The 14,097-nt window shown below is 48.3% G+C and overlaps 1 protein-coding gene across 4 annotated transcripts; it reads right to left on the bottom strand.

Annotated features, from left to right (window-relative positions):
- Positions 1-6,575: 6,575 nt before the first annotated feature.
- Positions 6,576-13,798, bottom strand: DFFA (DNA fragmentation factor subunit alpha). Of its 4 annotated transcripts, none has more exons than XM_058719115.1 (7): positions 13,627-13,798; positions 11,729-11,890; positions 11,121-11,263; positions 8,807-8,996; positions 8,222-8,370; positions 7,629-7,690; positions 7,114-7,383 (listed from the first exon to the last, which is right to left on the bottom strand). In XM_058719115.1, exons 1-7 carry the CDS (start codon positions 13,748-13,750, stop codon positions 7,341-7,343), a joined length of 873 nt encoding a protein of 290 aa, XP_058575098.1. In that variant the 5' UTR covers positions 13,751-13,798; the 3' UTR covers positions 7,114-7,340. The 4 variants fall into 4 exon arrangements, with proteins under 4 accessions (XP_058575096.1, XP_058575098.1, XP_058575099.1 ...); XM_058719114.1 differs by lacking the exon at positions 7,629-7,690 and adding an exon at positions 8,004-8,122 and having other exon boundaries at positions 7,273-7,383; XM_058719113.1 differs by lacking the exon at positions 7,629-7,690 and having other exon boundaries at positions 6,576-7,383; positions 13,627-13,793.
- Positions 13,799-14,097: the final 299 nt, after the last annotated feature.

The raw sequence follows: 14,097 nt of genomic DNA, 5'->3' as shown, positions 1-14,097 counted from the left end.
AGTTTCAGGTGTACAACATACTGATTCAACAATGATATACTTTATGAAGTGCTCACCATGATGAGTGGGGTTACCATCTGTCTTCATACAATATATATATATATTTTTTCAAGTTTATTCATTTATTTTGAGAGAGAGAGAGAGAGAGAGCAGGGGAGGGGCAGAGAGAGAGGGAGAGAAAGAATCCCAAGCAGGCTCTGCGCTATCAGCGTGGAGCCTGACAGGGCTCGAACCCACAAACCGTGAGATCATGACCTGAGCCGAAACCCAGAGTCGGACACTCAACCGACTGAGTCACCCAGGTGCCTCAAGGTTTTAAGTAATCTCTACCCCCAGTGGGGGGCTCGGACCCACGACGCTGAGATCAAGAGTCACGTGCTCGACTGACAGCCAGCCAGGTGCCAAGGTGAGCATTTTTGATGAAGATTTTTGTTTCTTGCTGTACCATACTGTGGACCCACTGGCTTTTCCTTTCATCTTCGTTATGTGCTTGGAAGTTCTGTTCTTGTCTTCCTTTGATTTAAAATAGCCAAAGGCGACATATTTAAGAGTCCAGAATAACATTCTGTTTCAGTTTATCTTCACAGAAACCGTCTAATTTAAAAAATATTTCCCTCATATTCAAAGCAAATTTTTAACATTGTGCTCAAAGAGCAAAACAATTATTTTTTGTGCTTTAGAGAAAATGAATTTAAAAACAAATATGCTGTTAAACAGATGATATGTTCATTTACTCATAAGAGTTCCATTCAGAGCTGCTGCTATAAAATACCCATATTAGTTTCCATTAGTAAGTCAATTTTGATTTGTTACAGTTCTTTCATGGATGAGCTTTAGGTTTGCTTTGTGAAGAATGAAATCTGTCTATTATTTAAAAGATCTTTAAATTTTTTTATTTTTAGAGAGAGAGTGCACCTGACTGGGGGACAGGGGTAGAGGGAGAGAGAATCTTTTTTTGTTGTTAATTTTTTTTAATGTTTATTTTTTGAGAGAGAGAGAGAGACAGAGACAGAGCATGAGCAGGGGAGGGGCAGAGAGAGAGAGGGAGACACGGAATCTGAAGCAGGCTCCAGGCTCCGAGCTGTCAGCACAGAGCCCGATGCGGGGCTCGAACTCACAAGCTGTGAGATCATTACCTGAGCCGAAGTCAGACGCTCAACTGACTGAGCCACCCAGGTGTCCCAGAGAGAGAATCTTAAGCAGGCTCCATTCTCAGCGCAGAACCCGACGTGGGGCTCGGTGCCCCCACCCTGGGATCGTGACCTGAACCGAAATCAAAAGCCGGCCGGATGCTTGGAGCGCCTGGGTGGCTCAGTCAGTTGAGTGTCTGACGTCAGCGCAAGTCATGATCTCACGGTTTTCGAGTTGGAGCCCTGCAACGGGCTTACTGCTGTCATCTTGGAGCCCGCTTTGAATCCTCTGTCCCCCTCTCTCTGCCCCTCCCCCACCCGTGCTGTCTCTCAGAAATATACATTTAAAAAAAAAAAAAAAGAGTTGGATGCTCAACCCACCGAGCCACTGAGGTGCCTGTGAAGTCTGTTTCAACAGACTTATTGAAGGTCTTATTTCAACCTAATACAGAGTGGTGCTGCTGAGGACCCTGGAGCTTGCTTGCCTTGACTCCTAATTCAAGGAACTTCAGGATTGCAGGATCCAGACTTTGTTCTGTGACAGATGCCTATACGTTGATACATATGTGTATAACTGCGACCTTTTCCCATTCAAGAATTTCCACAGAAGTGACAATGAGTGACGGCTAAACAGGAGAGGGACTTGTGTTCCTGTGATACAGTGCAGAATGGCTCTCAAGGCCCCATGTGGACCAGGATTCCGGGCTGCTCAAATGAGATTAGGAGTGAACAAATCACTCAATTTCAAAACGCTAATCAAATGTGAATTCTCTCCCATAGCACCAAAATCCTTGATTATGCATATTGTTAATGGCTCTTGAATGACAGACTCTAAGGAAAACTTCCAGGGTAAGGGTTAAAAAAAGTTTTTTTCATATGTATATTTTTAATATTTTTTATAGCTTATTTATTTTGAGAGAGTGAGGTTGTGTGTGGGAGGCATGGAGTGAGGGAGAGAGAGACTCCCAAGCAGGTTCCACTTTGTCAGCGTGGAGCCCGACGTGGGGCTCGAACTCACAAACCATGAGATCATGACCTGAGCCAAAGTCAGACACTTAACTGACTGAGCCACCCCGGCGTCCCTTAAATATATTTTTCAAACGTGTATTTATTTTTGAGAGACACACACACATGCACACACGCACACACACACAGAATCGGAAGCAGGCTCCAGGCTCTGAGCTCTCAGCACAGAGCCTGACATGGGCTTGAACCCACAGACCGTGAGATCATGACCTGAGCTGAAACCAAGAATCACACTCAACTGAGCCACCCGGGTGCCCCGGGGTGGAGGTTTTTAGATGCTAAACTTTAAAGCTTCGAGATTCATACCTTGAGTCACAGGAAGTTTCTGAGAGTCAGGCCTAATATGAGGAAAATCGGCAAAAGCTGGCTGGAGAAGCATTGTAATCTTCTCTGGACACCAGGGGAGCAGACACGGAGCATGACTGCTGACCGTTCCGTCCTGTTTTCTGCAGAGCTGAGCTCATATTCATAATTACTAGCTGAGTAAAGTACAATGTGATGGAGGAGCCATAATAGCATCCACATTTCCGAACACAGCAGCTTTAAGGGACCAGTAACTGGGTCAGCACACTGGTGCAAGATGCCAGCCTGAAAGGCCAGCTAACCTTCAGAACGTTGTCTTTTAAGATTTTTCTAGAAGGAAAGCGTGCTCATTGTTTTTCAGTTTTGATCGGGGTCATACCTACACAGTCCTTAAGACCGGGGACTTATAACTTTGCACTAAGTAATATCCGAAGGATAATGAGGCCATACAAATGAGACTGGCAGGGAATCTGTCAAGTCGAAGCTTACCTTAGTGCAGGGGATTGAATGTTAACTGGCATCCACTGCATGTTAGACTAGATTAATATGCTCATGATGGATACATTAGAGTAAAATGGGTAAATTAGGATAATTTTCTACCATCAGGTTTCGGGTAGACTTTTCTCAAAGTATACGTTCTTGTAGTTCACTATAGACAAGTTCAATGTCTAGATGGGGTCACCAGCACCGGGACAGGTTGTAATTCATTCTCTTGCATTTATTTTTTAATATTTGACACTAGAACGGATCCTCAACTGTTGAGGAAGACTTGAGTGTGACATAGCATCTGAAACAAATCCTTTACAGTGTTCGTATTTAGGGTTGATGGCAAACCATTCCCAGCTTTAGGAAACTCAGACCAGTAAGCTCATGGGGGACACTTAAACAACCTGATTTAACAGCACCCGCGGAAGGGATCACCCACATCTTCATAGCAGCTTCTTCAGTAGATGTGGATTCCAGTTTTTAAAAAATTATTTATTAGGTACTCTTTATGCCCAACGTGGGGCCTGAACTCATGACCCTGAGATCAAGAGTCACATGCTCGGGGCGCCTGGGTGGCGCAGTCGGTTAAGCGTCCGACTTCAGCCAGGTCACGATCTCGCGGTCCGTGAGTTCGAGCCCCGCGTCAGGCTCTGGGCTGATGGCTCGGAGCCTGGAGCCTGTTTCCAATTCTGTGTCTCCCTCTCTCTCTGCCCCTCCCCCGTTCATGCTCTGTCTCTCTCTGTCCCAAAAATAAATAAAAAATGTTGAAAAAAAAAAAAAATTAAAAAAAAAAAAAAAAAAAAAAAAAAAAGAGTCACATGCTCTTCTGACTGAGCCAGCCAGGCACCCCCGCATTCCATTTTGAACAAACCAGAGGAAAAGTCATGTAGGTATTAAAAAGAAAATTTTGGGGGCATCTGGGTGGCTCAGTAAGTTAAGTGCCTGACTTCAGCTCAGGTCATGATCTCAGTCCATGGGTTTGAGCCCCACGTTGGGCTGTGCGCTGACGGCTCAGAGCCTGGAGCCTGCTTTGGATTCTGTCACCCTCTCTGCCCCTGCTCTGTTCACATACACACACTCTCTCTCTCTCTCTCAAAAATAAATAAACATTAAAAAAAAATTTTTATAAAAGAAGAAAATTTTCGGTTTCTAGACTAGAGAGGTAGAGGCAAAGGACATCTGGGCTACCCACTACTTCTAGCTTGTTATAACCCTGATAAAATTAACGCTAATTTATCTTTTCTACTTACAATTAGTTAAGTGATCAAAAAACACATGTGCTTGTCTTATTAAAATAATTATAAACTGGAGGAAAAGCTAGATTTGGGGTGTGTGTGTGTGTGTGTGTGTATGTTTGCTTGCTGATAGTTCTTAGAACGTGGTATTGGGAAGTGCTGAGGAAAATCCAGTATCCATGCATTAACCTGTTGGCTCGCTTCCTTGTAATTACAAAGTGTGTTCTGATTTAGTTTGAGCAAATAGTGAACTTGAATGTTCTGCAATCTGAAAATTCGGTGCACTTCCCAAGAGTGAGTCTGTCCCCCTCACTGGAGGCCTTCGAGCAGGACAGAAGACCCCGGGGTCAGAGGACTCAGGCAATAGTGGCTGGGTGTTCAGACTAGGTCATTTACGAGGTCCTTAAAAAACTTCAAGGAATACAAGACACAGCCAAGACAACTTAAGGCGAAACTGTACAAACGAAATAAGATGGAGAAAAACCCTGAAGGCAAAAAAGAAAAAAAAAAAAAGAATTGAGCGGATGACGAGGAAATGAAACCGCTAAGCAATCTGGTAAATCTTAGTAAAGGCACGTTAATCATTTTTGCAATTAATGCAGGTTTTCCTTTCCCCGACTACTATTATTTTATCCCTTTCTCTCTTGAAAATGAAAAACCCATTCGTTTTTTTCCTTTTGCCTTTCCCCAGGAATTAAAGGTTTGGTAAGTGGTAATTAGCATAGCTCCCGTCAAAGCCAATTGCCTAATGGGGACCGACATTTGACTTGAGTTGAAAGAATGGGATATGGCTAATGCGGAGTTCATTAGTCCCAGCGGCTTCCTCTGACATTCTTTTCTCCTCCCGTAAGAACGGGCTGCCCTGCCCTCTCTCTCCTATTTTTAGACATATTGCTGTGCCGCTACATTTCTATTCTGGAAGGTAAGTGGCACCAGGGGCAATGTAATGTGTTTGCAGCCGCGCGCACCGTGCATCTGGGTCCGAGTTTGCAGACTAAGGTCTTCGTAGTCCCTACGTAGTCCCTACGTAGTCCCCTTCGTAGTCCTGTCCCGTAGACCCGTAGACAGGAGCCCCCTCACACAGCTCTGTCTTTGCTCCTGCGCCCCCTCCCTCTGCCCCTGGGGAGATGAAGGGAACCTGCTCTCTGTAGTCCTACTATGTGCTAGGTCCCACGCTCCTCCTCACGCTTCATTTACCCCTTTCACCCGGCGGCGTGGCTCACTCCAAGCCCCACAGCACTTTCCCCATTATCCTGTGCAGCCGAGATGCTTGGTGGATTGGTCTCAAGTAGGGCGTCCCAACACCCAGGCCAGCCAACAGCAGCCCTACTGTGTCTTTGAGACGTAGTTCGAGAAAACATTTTTAATTCCGGAGGGCAAAGACGGAGATGTTGCTGTAACTGGTGAGTGGAGGGTCCATTCTGTTCCTGGAATCCAGGCTTCCTTTACCCCTGGGCTATCTGTACAGGGTTCACGGGGCTATTCTCTTATACCACCGGCACTGTGCCTGTGGTCAGAAATCTGGCAATTATGCTGTAGACACATGAGGTCTTTTCCGGTTCGGGTGGATTCCAACTTGTTACACTGGTGTAACACGACCAGTGACCTGGATGTAGAATAGAAAAGACAGTATGGGGCGCCTGGGTGGCTCAGTCAGTTAAGTGTCCGACTTCAGCTCAGGACATGATCTTGTGGTTTGTGGGTTTGAGCCCCACGTCAGGCTCTGTGCTGACAACTCAAAGCCTGGAGCCTGCTTCCAATTCTGTGTCCTCCCCTCCGCCCCCGACTCATGCTCTGTCTCTCTCTCTCCCTCAAAAATAAACATTAAAGAAAAAAAAAAAAAAAAGAGCATGTGGACATAAGAGAAAACACACAAAAGTGGGAAAAGCACTGGAACTGGAACCAGGATCCCGGGCCTCCAATTAGCCTTGTGACACGGGGCAAATCGCTGAACCTCGCCAAGTACAGCTTTGCTATGTATGAGAGGATAAGTCACACCCTAACCGGCTCACTCAGTTGTATGAGGCTCCCGTATAGAAGTGCTAACCCAGAGCAGACTGCTAGAAAAGTCCCTAGCCGGCATAAGTGCCCCTCCAGGGGCATTCCGAAGACATGTGGGGATGTTTTCAGTTGTCTCCATGCCCACAGATGGCCACTGGCATCGAGTGGGTGGGGGCAGGCCGTGGGATGCCCGGTCTCTGTGCCCTGTCCAGGACGATTCCCCAAGTTGAAGAATCGGCCCGTAGGCTGCATGGCTTCTGAATGTCATGCTGGACATTCACAGGGATGAAAATCTGTTCCAAATTAGATTACAAAGCCCAAAGAGTTTGTGCAGAAACAGGATGTATATAAACCAGAAGCCTCTGCCTTGCACCCAGAGAGACTCACAGCCATATCACATGGAGATCGGTTTAATGACCTTTCATACCCCCTGCTGATAAAACATATTAGAAAACTGGAAACAGTTTCACAGTGGTAACAAATATAATTTCACAATTAGAAATGGCGAATTAGACTCTCCATATGTCCCTATGGTCTGCAGACTTAATATGCGCCTTTACACAAACCAAAAAACTCATTCACTTGAGAAACGAGTTTGTGGCCATAAATCAACTCTGGTACGTCACCTTCCTGACCATTATCTGTGTTGAAAATTCTGCAGTTCCAGCTTCTGAAAAAGGATAGTGAGTCTGAAATACAACAGCTTCTTTTCACTGCCCTTGACTGTTACTTTCAAACAGAGACCATGAGAACAGGTCATTAGTAAGAGGTGGGGTATTGTTGGTGCAGCTTTGTCATTCAAAAAATGCAAGGGCGGGAGCTGAGATGTGGCAGCACTTTTCTGGAAGGGACCGCAGGAGGCTGGTCTTCCAGGCTGTTCCAGAAGGTGCTATCAGGCAGGGGGTACAGTATTAAGGCAGCAGCTACAGTAATCAGGCTGAAGGTATTTACTGAGAATGAGAACAAGGCCACGGGGTTTCCAGCTGCAGCTACGTGGGGTCTTGTCTGGCTCGCTTAGGCTCCTGCCGTTCTCCAGGCAGCGAACTCTTCCTGGCCGACAGGTTCCGGAGGGAACGCAGGCTCTGCACCTGCTGGAGGCGCAGGCTGAGCTCCTGATTACAGGCCTGCTGCACCGTCACAGTCTTCTCCGCGTCCCAGCTCAAAGCGGCAGCCAAAGCTCCGGGGTCTTCCTTGGCAACCAGCTGCGGCAAGAATGAGAACCACTGAGAAGCGCTCCCGGCTCCCCTCGCCTGCTGCTCTCTCGCTCCCGGGATTTTCTTTAGGGGACTGAGCTCGGGCAGCGCCGGCGAATGTGAGGTCTTTGTGCTGAAACGCCAGAATCCTTTCACGCTCCATGGCCACGGCCTTTCCTTACCCTCCAACACTGACACGGAAGTCCCTCTGGAAAGAAGTTTTGTGGGAACAACTTGTCAAGTCCTCCACTTACGGGAAATTTAGGCCAGGCGCAAGTCGAGAGGTCTCCTGCCTTCTAGCTACAAGGGGAGGTGCCTGGGACAGGGACAAGGATGAAGAGGAAGTGGCGCCCACTCTGACGGATCCTGCGTCAGGCTTCTAGTTCCCTGGCCGTGGAGTCAGCACAAGATGACCCCCCCCCCCCCCACCGGGCGCACCTTTCGCTAGGATAACTTTGTGTGCCTCGACTGACGATGATCTCCCTCAGGGCCCGACAGAACCAGAAGCCGCTCTCTGGAAGCTTGAGCCCCGCCACTCCTCCCCGTCGCCACTCCTCCCCGACCGGTTCGGACATTCCATTTCCCACAAAGGACCCGAGAATGCGGTTTGACGATCTGCGGGAGTGCACCTGTTTGTTCAAGCCATTCTGACATAGATGAAATGAGACGTTTGTTCAAGCCATTCTGACATAGATGAAATGAGATGTTGTGCATAGAAGAGGCAAACGGGGCAGCGAGAAGCCAGGGTCTGCAGAGGCCAGAAGCGATCCCGTATGCGCCCCTGCAGGGCGCTGCACCCCCAGGGGGAGTGGCTCCCTGCAGCTCAGGGTCCCCCGTTCCTGCCCACCTCCAAATCCTGACTGGACAGACTCAGCTCTGGAGCAGGCTTCTCCTTCAGCACAGTAAGGATCTGGCTTGTGAGTGCGATTGTGGAGGAGCTCTCTCTGTTACCACCCGTGTCGACTGCATCCGTCTGGTCACCAACAGTTTGGGACTCTGCAAAGCAGACATGAGGAGATGGTGCACTGGGCCAACATACGGCCGCACAAACGACCGGGGAGCCATCAGTCGGGCAAGGGAGAGGCACGTGGGGGCGCCTGGGGGGGCTCAGTCGGTTAAGCGACCCACTCTTGATTTCGGCTCAGGTCACGATCTCGCGGTTCGTGGGATCGAGTCCTGCATCAGGCTCTGCGCTGGCAACGTGGAGCCTGCTTGGGATTCTCTCTCCCCCCTGTCTTCTCTCTCTGCCCCTCCCCTGCTTGCATGCGCCCTCTCTTTCAAGATAAACATTAAAAATAAAAAAAGACAGAAGCACGTCATTTCAAGATGCCAGCAGCTGTGGTGTCACCCTTTTCTGGCCACATTATAAACACGGGTTCTCTCCCCAGGCCCTCAGTTCTCAGGGCGACTCCCCTGGCCAGTTGAGTCCTACCTTGCTGCTTTGACAAGATGCCGCCCTCCTTCTCTAAAGCCTGGAGGTAAAGCTCCAAGAGCTGCTTGGACTGTCGGGCTTCCTCCCTCTGGTCCAGGACCTGCTGGAGGGTGTTCTGGAGCCCCTGCACGGTGACACAGCTCTGGCGGAGTTCCTGAGCCAGGTCTGAACACGGAGCATCAATGAGCACCTAACATACAAACACAGACTTTAACAAACCCCAAAACACTTCTAACTGTAGCCCCGACCTGTCCATGGCAAGCCCCCTCCTTCCTTCAGCTCTCGGTGTAAACGCCACCTCTTGGGAACCTGCCAGTGTCCATCAACTGCACTTCTGGGACTTTATTCTACGGACAAGCATGTGTGCAGAATGACACGGAGCTTCCTGTAGCACCGTCTGGAACAGCAAGACTGATGACAACCCAGATGTCCACCAGTGGGGGAGACTCCTGATTAAGTCATGGCACATGAGCAAAACAGAATACGATGCAGTGGTACAAAAAAGAACGGCAATGTCTTTTATGTACTGATCTGGAATATTCTCCAAATGTTTCTTTTAAAAAGGGTAGATATACTTCCATCGTGGAGTACAGGGACAGGAGAAAATATGTATGTATTTGTTGGCATACACAACATTTCTAGAATGGGAAATTGGGAGGTGATTATCTCTGGGAAGGGAAACCTGGTGGTTAAGGGGCAGGAGTCAGATTTTTCCCGTATGTCCTTTTTATTTTTTTTCCAAACAGCTTTATTGAGATATAACCCACATACCATATGATTCACCCATATAAAGTGTATAACTAGGTGGGTTCTAGTACATTCACAGACTTGTGCAGTCAGCACCCTTGAAAGCACAGCACCCATTAGCTATCACTCCTGCTTCCGCTCAAAGCTTCCCCAACCCCAGCCCGAGTCAGCCACTCTATCTTCTATCTCTGCGGACTTGCATATTCTGGCCGTTTCATACAGAGGCAACTACAAAATCCGTGGCCTTTCATGTCTGGCTTCTTCACTTTGCGTAACACTTTGAAGGCTTTATCCACGTTACACATGTATGAATACTTCATTCCTCTTAGGTCGTATGGATAAACCACATTTTATTTATCCATTCTTCAGTTCATGGACATCTGGGTTGTTTTCACTTTTTGGCTACCCGTATATCCTTTTATACCTCTTGGATTTTGAGCCATACAAATGTATTTATTTAAAAAAATTATTTTTTAAATATTTATTTATTTCTGAGACAGACAGAGACAGAGCATGAGTGGGGGAAGGGCAGAGAGAGAGGGAGACACAGAATCTGAAGCAGGCTCCAGGCTCCGAGCTGTCAGCACAGAGTCCGACATGGGGCTCCAACCCACAGCTGTGAGATCATGACCTGAGCCGAAGTCGGACGCCCAACCGACGGAGCCACCCACGTGCCCCTGAATGTATTTGTTTTTATTCAAATATGTAAGTTTGTAAGTTTAAAGAAATTACGAAAAAAGCCACCTCCTTGGAGGGGCCTCCCCTGATCTCCCAATCCAGACTAGCCCCGTTGTTCTTGGCACACTGCCCCACCTGCTACCCATCGAACATGCTTCCTGCTTTATCTGCCTCCCATCATCAGAATTTGAGCTCCTTCCATCAGAATTCTGTGTCTGGCTTGTTCACCACTGTACCCCTTGGACAGAAACATGCCAGGGACAGGGTAGGTGCTTAGTAAATATTTTTTTTTTTTGAATTGACAGTACTATTTTTATCCCAATTTTACTGGACAGGAAATGTAGGCAAAGAGGCTAAATTACTGGCTCAAAGCCATGGTGATGGAGCTGGGATTTAATTCGGCTTCTCCACTTCCACATTCTTTGACAATACCTCCTTAACCCCCCAGTGAGACTAAGTGGGTCTAGGCATCTGGATTTTCTACTCTAGGTGCAAGAATTAGAAAATGAAGAGTCTTGGTTGTTGTCAAAGCATTGTTTAAAAATTAAGAAATAGGGGCGCCTGGGTGGCTCAGTTGGTTAAGCGTTTGACTTCGGCTTAGGCCGTGATCTCATGGTTCGTGGGTTCGAGCCCCGCATCGGGCTCTGTGCTGACAGCTGGGAGCCTGGAGCCTGCTTCGGATTCTGTGTCCCCCTCTTTCTGCCCCTCCCCAGCTCATGCTCTCTCTCTCTCGCTCTCTCTCAAAAATAAATAAACATTTAAAAAAATTTAAAAAAAGATGTTAATAAAAATTAAGAAATAACGGAATTATTATGGCAAGACACATGGAAACTAAGGGGCTGGGGGCAGCAGAGCCAGATGAGTAGGGCTGTGGAGGAGGAAGGCTTACCTGGAGGTCTGCCTCGGACAGGAGGATGATGCTGGACACATCTTCTTTCAGCTGCCTGGCCACATTCCTCCACCTCAGGCCTGCCCCAGTGTCCGTTTCATCTACATCAAAGGACTCTTGGGAAATCCAAGCTGTCCCTCCATCTGATATACGGGAGAAAAAGCCAGTCACAGTCTGGTTAACCTGAAGTGCTATCTTCACCTCCTCCTCCAACACACAGACCTTTAGGAGGTCTGTACATCCTTCCCACTGAGCATTTAGAAAAAGTTCAGGGGTGAGGGAAGCAAGCGCCTTCTCTCAAGGATTCACGGGAAAGCCAATCCCCATCTAGGACCTGCATTTTCCCTTCTCTTCCACCTTCGATTACTTCTGTGTCAATCTGCTCTGTGTCTTTTTTATGAAAAGAAGCCACTTAAACCTGATGCCCCGATCGTGCATACCCAGGATCCTACCACACTCCCCTTGAGGTGAGTTTTTGTGTCTCAGTAAATGCTGGCTGCACAAATGCTTAACCAGACAAACAGCAACCAGGTGCCTGGGCAGCAAAATGAATCGTGATGGATGTTGTATCGCATAGATCCATTTTGTCTACGGCCAGAGTTTCTTACCTGAATTGTTGTACGTCCACTTTTCATTACTGGCCAAGGCAACAAACTTAGTATTGGAAGGCAGACACAGGAAGTAATCATCATCATCCACTATGGTGCCATCCTCTGCCAGGACCAGGGTGATTGGTGCCAGGGACTTATCAATGGCCAGAATGTCACAGGCTGAGAGGAGTAAAATATTTGGCAATTGACAAGTATCCATAAGGAAACTACACCTGTCTCTGTACTCTCAACATATATGCTCTCAAAGCGCAGCAGAACTGCTGGTAGGTTACCTACAGTAACAACCACACCCGCCAGCACTAAGACAACACTTCCCACACGCCTGGTACTGTTCTAAGTGTTTCCTGTGCACAGTATTTTGTCTCCTAACAATCCTGTAAGGTAGGTACTATTCTTATTTCCATTTTACAGATGTCAAACCCAAGGCTCACAGAGGCTAAGTCACTTGTCTGAGGTCACCCAGTAAGTGGCAGACACACAGTCTGACTCCTGACAATGTTTCCTCCAGCTGCTTTGCACCCACGTTAGGAGCACTCGCATCTTTACTTGGATGAAAACCAAGCCAAAGTCCGATATGATTCCTTGTGAGCGAGCCATCTTTCATTCACTTATTCAGTGGTCATCTTAAATTCTCCTGTGTCAAATGTCAAAAAAACAAAACAAAACAAAACAAAACGAAAGAAAGAAAAATAAAAAGAGGAAAGAATAGTAAAAAAGGAAATGCTTTCTGTTCCATGCAGCATTGTACTCTGCAGTGTTTCTAACCTACAGGCAGGCACAGGAGAGGCAGGAGTTTGCATCAGTAGCTTCTCCTCTTTACTGTCAAGGGGCAACAGGCTTGTCTGGGGCAGATCTGTCCCATCACATTTGGTGATGGCAATGCCTACAGCACAAACAGGGCGAGGGGAAGCAGCAAAGTAGCCAGTGGACTACAAATATGGTTGGGCAATGTCGTCCAGCACCCAAATAGAACAGCAAGCCTTGGAGAGGCTGAGCTCCAAACACAAGCGCTTACACTGGTCTCTGGGCCAAGTGTATCCAGCCGATGCATTCAAGAGGAACTAACACTTAAGTACCCTAATGCCAAGAACAAATACGTGAAGAGTGAGGTGGCAAAAGCCATGTCACGAAAGCATTTATAATGCTTTGGCTGCTCCTGGGTCTCCAAAAGATTTCTGTCTGGTATCTTTTGGGGCTTGGTGACTCAGAGAGGAGCACTGAACACTGACACACACTATGACTGGGGATGGCTCACACGTTTAACGTGTGCAACTTCACCGTGGATAAACAATTACTACTGGCTCATAATACTTTCAAGTCGTGGAAACACAACAGTCCTGTAAAAAGCACGGCTGGAAATATACCCATTTTGCCGATGAGAAAACTGAGGGTCGAGAGCTGGTTTAAGTACAAGGTCAAGCAGCTAGTACGTGTGGGGCTGGGACTCGGAACTTCGGTCACTCAAGAGCACCAGTTCCTTGTCTGGAACTCCAGGAAGGTCGGAAGCAGCTCTCTCTACGCTGCACAAGTGCCTGCCAGAGCTGACGACAGAAAGGCGCTGGCACCCTGCTGGGGGCACCAGCGTCACGGTAGGAAGCCCGGAGGCAGGCATGCACCAGGCTAGGTCTGCTCCAAGGTCTGAGCGATTCTAGGCAAGACACCTAAGTCGAGTCGGTTTTAATTTGCATATTTCTTCCCGTCTACCTTCCCACCAAATGGGTCTCACATGAGATAATCGCCTTGAAACTTGTCCATCGCTATGCCCACATGAGTTACCTCCGTTCCAAGTCGCTCCTGCTGACCCCGCTTTGCCCCTGCCCGACCTCCTCACCGGACCCGGCTTCCCGCAGCCCCCGCCCCGGCCCCCACAGCCTCCGCCCGGGTCCCGCGCCAACCCTTGTTCCTCAGCTCCTCCAGGCAGGAGGCCGCCACGCCATGCTGCTCGCGGCTGTGGTTGCGGCGCAGCAGACACGGCTTCAGAGGCCGGATCTCAGTCTCGGCGCCTCCGGCCACCTCCATTATTCTTCAGGGTGGGACTCGACTGACTCGGGGAAGTCGGGGAGGCTCCGCGCGGCGCCACCCCCGCCCCCCGCCCGCGGCTTGCCGGGAGATGTAGTTCTTTCTGCGGCAAATCACGCGTGGGACCAAGGTACGCCGGGAAGTGTAGTCTTAGTTGCCGCTAATCCCGTGTGGCTCCGGGGGTATGCCGGGAGCTGTAGTCTCTGGGATCGAAGCTAACTTCGTTACGTCACTCAATTCGGCCTAGAGGAGTGGTTTTCTAGCTTATATTTAGGAGTTCAGTGGCGGGATCAAAATGAGGTCAATATGGATTTATTTTGCGTTATGGAAGACACGCATATATATTC

The sequence above is a fragment of the Neofelis nebulosa genome, chromosome 2 (assembly GCF_028018385.1).
Source record: "Neofelis nebulosa isolate mNeoNeb1 chromosome 2, mNeoNeb1.pri, whole genome shotgun sequence".
In the NCBI taxonomy this organism is placed as follows: domain Eukaryota; kingdom Metazoa; phylum Chordata; class Mammalia; order Carnivora; family Felidae; genus Neofelis; species Neofelis nebulosa.
The sequence above is the reverse complement of the archived record's forward strand: the minus strand, read 5'-3'. Positions and strand labels throughout refer to the sequence as shown.

Excerpts from the sequence above, each read along its gene's own strand:
- DFFA (XM_058719113.1), bottom strand. The coding sequence starts at position 13,750 with ATGGAGGTGGCCGGAGGCGCCGAGACTGAGATCCGGCCTCTGAAGCCG. Across the intron at positions 11,264-11,728 it reads GTGGACGTACAACAATTCAG|ATGGAGGGACAGCTTGGATT; the intron begins GTAAGAAACTCT and ends CCCGTATATCAG. Across the intron at positions 7,384-8,221 it reads TGTCCAGTCAGGATTTGGAG|CTGGTTGCCAAGGAAGACCC; the intron begins GTGGGCAGGAAC and ends TTCTTGCCGCAG.